This window comes from Lucilia cuprina, chromosome 6 (assembly GCF_022045245.1).
Source record: "Lucilia cuprina isolate Lc7/37 chromosome 6, ASM2204524v1, whole genome shotgun sequence".
Lineage (NCBI taxonomy): Eukaryota > Metazoa > Arthropoda > Insecta > Diptera > Calliphoridae > Lucilia > Lucilia cuprina.
The window spans coordinates 45,916,669-45,922,492 of record NC_060954.1 but is presented as its reverse complement, the minus strand read 5'-3'; the positions used below and the strand labels follow the sequence as shown (position 1 = coordinate 45,922,492).

General features: G+C 33.2%; 1 protein-coding gene across 1 annotated transcript; it reads left to right on the top strand.

The window, feature by feature from the left end:
• Positions 1-2,046, top strand: LOC111687409 (probable cytochrome P450 313a4). The gene is made up of 8 exons (XM_046955329.1): positions 1-151; positions 237-440; positions 506-691; positions 750-819; positions 1,024-1,138; positions 1,195-1,329; positions 1,397-1,817; positions 1,885-2,046. The coding sequence occupies exons 1-8, from the start codon at positions 76-78 to the stop codon at positions 2,040-2,042; spliced, it is 1,365 nt and encodes a 454-aa protein (XP_046811285.1). The 5' UTR covers positions 1-75; the 3' UTR covers positions 2,043-2,046.
• Positions 2,047-5,824: the final 3,778 nt, after the last annotated feature.

The following is a 5,824-nucleotide window of genomic DNA, read 5'->3' as shown; positions in this document are numbered from 1 at the left end:
GTTAGTTTTTTAATTAATGTTTTGGGTTTAATATTACTTTACAATGCTACGAAAAGCTATTTCAAATATCGTTATATGAGACAGCAGGGTCTACCTATGGTTTATGGTCTACCGTTTTTGGGTATTTTGCATAAATGTTTGCCGATTCATAGTAAGTTTGTGCGTCAATGCTAAATTTTGAATCTATTTTAATACTTTATGATTAAAGTGTCATCTTTATTTTTGACATTTTTTAGATATTTTATATACTCTAGGTTCGTATTTCGAAGAGTTAAAGTCCTGTTCCTACCTGGCTTGGTTTGCCAATGTTCCCATCATTATATCAACTGATACTGAAATCATTAAACATATTTTGAACTCTGATGTGTTTCTAAACAAGTCGGGTGTTATATATGAACGCTTAAGTGAAGCTGTATCTAATGGTATTATTACCAGTAAATGTACGTTTAAGGGATTTGAAATATGTAATTTATTGAAAAATAATTTGTGTTTAAACTTTTTAAAGACTTCAAATGGAAACATAATCGTAAATTAATGAATCCCTTATTTGCTCCACAAATTGTACAACAATTTATACCGAATTTCAATAAATGCTCTAAACGTATATCGAAGTATTTCGAGTCCTTGAGTAGTGGAGAGCAACATGCAGTGTTTGATCGTATTAAACAGGAAGTTTTAAAAATGGCTATGGGTAAGTGAAACTCTTTTTCGAAACTTATTAAAGTTTATAATTCGTTTAATATATGTAGACACCACCTTGGGCAGTAGACTTGTCGATGGGGAAAACCTTTATGGAAATATGGGAAAGAGTTTCAATATGTAACTAGTATAATTTGATAAATTTTGTGGCAAAAAGGCAAAAGTATATAAGTTATTTTCTATGCACTTTTCATCAATATCTTTAATTCAACATCTTAAAAAGTTCTGATCACTTAAGATATATACTTTTTCATATTTGCCACAGATTAAGAATCATCATTATTTACAACATAAAATCAAAAATTTTCTATTCAAAACTTTTAGATTATTTGGAAAAATGGTTAGAGATATTTTACTATCTTTAGTAAAACTTTCATTTCTTACTCAAACGTCATGTTATTATGAAATCAAAGACAATTTATTTAACTATATAGAAAATGTAAGTAACATTATTATAGGACTAAGAGTAATGAATCAAATTATACCCAATTTTAGCTAATTAAAAGCAAAATGGACTCAACTATTGAAAATAAAGATAAACATTTCTTGGATCGTGCTATAAAATATCTAAAACAAAATATATTCTCTAAAAATGATGTAATAACAGAGACCTATACCACGATTATTGCGGTAAGTTATAGATTGATTAAATGTTGCGTCCATATATTCTTTAGATTCTTTTAATTTCCCTTTCAAGTCTTTTGAAACAGTTTCTACCACCTTATACTCTATCATTATAATGTTGGCCATGCATCAAGATGTTCAGCAGAAACTTTATGAGGAAATAATACAAGTTATCGCCAATACCGAGAATATAGATTATAAACATTTGGATCAATTGCCCTATCTAAATATGGTTATCGATGAAACCTTACGCCTAATGCCTCCTATACCTTTAATAGGACGTGAATCAATGGAAAGTTGTCATTTAACCGATTCCATTCAACTACCCAAAGACTTTCAAATAATAATTTCTATATTTCATTTACATCGACGTCAAGATCTTTGGGGCACTAAGGCCACACAGTTTAATCCCGATAATTTCTTACCAGAAAATATAGAGAAACGTCATCCATATGCTTTTATACCCTATTCAAAGGGTATGCGTAATTGTATAGGTAAAGTTTTGACCTGTTTTTTTGTTGTTTTAGTTTAATAATATTTGTTTTTTGTTTTTTTTTTTAGGTTGGCGTTATGCTCAAATTGCTTTAAAGGTATTAGTGCTGAATCTAGTTAGAGAAGTGCAATTTTCAACCGACTTTCCCTACAACGATTTGGTATTTGTTAATCAAGTGAGCTTGCGTTTTTTGAAGGAACCGAAAATACAATTTGTAAAGCGTTAGGTTAACGGGAAAATTTTAAAGTTTAATAAACTATATAATTAAAATTATAAAATTATATATTATTGTAGTCGCACGTTATCTAGAAACACGTGTATACGAATAAAATGTGAATTAGTTTTCATAATAAAGCATTTAAGTTGAATTGTACCTTGGCTCAGATATACTAAAGCCATTTACTGTTTAATAAAACAGTGGATATATAAGTAAAATTTTGATGGGGGCTTTGATGAGGCCCTATAACTATAAAGTTCATCCGGATCATCAAGACTAGTATAGAACTTGGTTTTGCAGCTTTTTGTCGAGATACGAGTATATTAAGTATAATTATGAACTTTAAAGCCCTATTTGGCGGGTTCAGTTCTATGGCGTCTAGGTGAAATAATGGACCGATGTTAACCATTTTAAATAGGCTTTGTCTACAGTACCATAAAAGATTATGTGCCAAATTTCATTGAATTGACAATAGAAGATCATGTATCAAATTTCATTAAATTATTTTCAAAATTGCGGCCTGTAGTTTGATTACAAGGTTTACATGGACGGACAGACGGACGGACAGACAGACGAACATAGCTAAATCGACTCAGAAAATTATTCTAAGACGATTGGTATACTTTGAGGTGGGTATAGGACCAATATTATTGTGCGTTACAAACATTAGCACAAACCCAATATACCCTCCCCACTAAAGTGGTGTAGGGTATAAATAGGGAAAGTAAAACAGAGAAAATAGAAAAGACATTGAGGAGGAGTAAAGGCAATAGTTCAAGAGAAGATTCAGGCATTTTTGGTTTGGAGTAAAAGGCATAATTTTAACGATTACTTTCTGATTAGGGGAAATTCGATATTCATACCCATCCAGACAAATTAATGAACGCCATATGAAGTTGTAATTGCATATTCTATAATTCGAATAGATCGCCAAAGTAGGCCTATACAAACGTCCGAATTCGGGCTTTAGATAAGGCAGGATAATTATAGATAAGATGAGATATAGTCTGCAGCCTCATTATGACAGCTTCTACAGAAATCGTTCAAGGGGTGACCAATGTTTCTAGCATGATTTGCCAATTTACAAAGGCCACTTACAATCGCTACTGGCTTGACTAGTTGTAGTATACGTATCCGAACGTCCAAATTGGGATCACAGATAAGGCAGAACTTATGCCAAAACGGAGACTCTTCGATTCTCTTTGATAGTTCTGTGTAAGTGCTGTGAAGTACTGTAAGTTAACCAAGGCAAGATAAGATAATATATCGTCTCTTTTCCATCCTCTTTATGACAACTTCTACAAAAATCATTGAATGGAAGACCAATGCGTATATGCGTTATAATTGTAGTTTATAGAGATCAAAAAGATAGTTACAACATATGGCACCATAGTGCTCTAGCTATCGAATACGTATGTTCACCCTCTTATGAGTAAACAAGTATTAGTTCTCAAAAACCTTTTTTTTATTGAAAGATATGAAACTCCACAGAACTGATCTTTATTCAGTTCGTCAAAGATGGTACCCACTTTTGCCAAGTGACAGTTATATTATTACCATATGTACTCCCGTGTCCTCTGATCTAAATTAGGATGATGTTCAAATGTCTCGCCATATCGTTGAGAGACGTTTGGCATTAATGGAGACTTAATTCTAGATATGCAGTACACACCAATTAGCGATTTAATAGCGGATTAACTATCGGTTTAAACTCCTTTAGTACCTTAGCCAATCTGAGTCAACGATTTCCCACTTACACTAGGCAATTGGTAAAACTTATTGTCACCCTGAGTCATTGATGGAGCTGACTTTGGAGAAGCAAGGGCTGCTCTTGCAGCTGTCTTTTTGGACTACTTCCTGGACTAAAACACTGTCATGCCCGTTGTAGCAAATAAACAAGATCTCAAATGTGGAACAAATATTTGAGGTGTTTTCGGACGATAACACTTCAGTGCAGGAATACTGAAGGATTCAGACGGACGTCTCTATTGATTGTCATGTCTCAGTGACAGGAGATCATTCTAATAGACTGCCCAAAATGGGAAGAAGCAGACGTTTGCCAGTTGGGAGGGATAGTTATTAGTTTCGTGCTCGTCCTATGACCCATTGACAAGGGTGACCACTAGCAGGCGGCTAGCTCAAGCAAAATGGTCTTCGTCAGCATGACTTCACAACACTTCACAACGCGACAAGATGCGAATGAACAGAACAACCAAAAATGATCTGTGATGCCAGGATCCTTTTCTATATAGATTACTATGTAAAGAAAAAGGTAGAAGTGGATCACTTAAAGGGGATCACACAAACAATCTTAGATTGAAAATACATTAGGTATTACACTACTTAAAGTACTTACCTGTCATCAGAACAATCAATAGACTAGTTTTAAGATCATCAATTGAATCAGTAGACCATAGACTAGCTTTAGCAGACTAGTCTCAATGGACTAGCCGATAGATTGGCCAAAAAAGTATATACACTCGTCTATAGACTTTTGAAAACAATAGTCCCGGACTACTCCATAGTCTACTTAAAAGATTAGTACCAATAGTCAAGTGCATGGACCAGTTCAATGTATCCGTATACTAGTCAATAGCCTAGTCCATTGAATAGACCAGAAGCAACATTTTAGTCAGTAGTCAATAAATAAGTCTATAGAATCAGTATGCTGGTTCAAAAACTTGTCAAAACATTAGAGTAGATAATATTAGAAAATCCGACAATTTTTTTGTTTTTCAAGGTCTTCGACATGAGAAAGTGTGGGGCATTTTAACAACCCTCTTATAAATGCATTAAATAATACATTAAAATGTTTAAAAAACATTTTAAAAATATTATATTATACCCTACACCCCTACCATACACCACTTTAGTGGGGAGGGTATATTGAGTTTGTGCTGATGTTTGTAACGCATAATAATATTAGTCCTATACCCACCTTTAAGTATTGCAATCGGCTCAGAATCATTGTCTGAGTCGGTTTAGCTATGTCCGTCCATCTGTCCGTCCGTCCATGTAAATATTTTAAATCAAACTACTTGTCGCAATTTTGAAGATAATTCAATGAATTTTGTCCCAGGGACGAAGCCTGTTGAAAATGGTTTAGATCGGTCCATTATTTCATCTAGCTCCCATACAGCAGAACGCCCGAAAAGGGCTTGTAAACTTTGTAAATAAACTACAGGTCGAAATTTTGAAGATAATTCAATGAAATTTGTCACATGATCTTTTATGGCACCGTAGACGAAGCCTATTGGTTTACATTGGTTCATTATTTCACCTAGGCCCCATACAACTGAACTCGCCGTAAAGGGCTTTAATATACTCATATCTCGACAAAAAACTGCAATATCAAGTTCTATAATTATAGGGCTTCATATGACTCTAGTGCCTATGAAAAGTTCCCATCAAAATTTCACTTAAATGTCTACAATTTTATTCAACAATAAATGGCTTAAGTATGTATATGTGAGGAAAGGTACAATTCAAGTTAAATGCTTTATTATAACAACTAAATCACATTTTAATTTTATAAAAGGTATAGGGTATTATATGATCGGCCTCGTCTGACTATAATTTCTTATTTGTTAAATATTGTAGTTATTCATGATCTTCTAATAAACATTTCAAATTCTGCACGCGTAGTGTTAAAGATCATTCTCTGAATACTTCAAACATATACATATATTAAAACAAGTAGGAAAGTATAGTCGGGCATGGCCGACCATATGATACCCTACACCATGAGTATATTTTTACAATTTTTACTTTTATAAAATTTTTATTTTTTG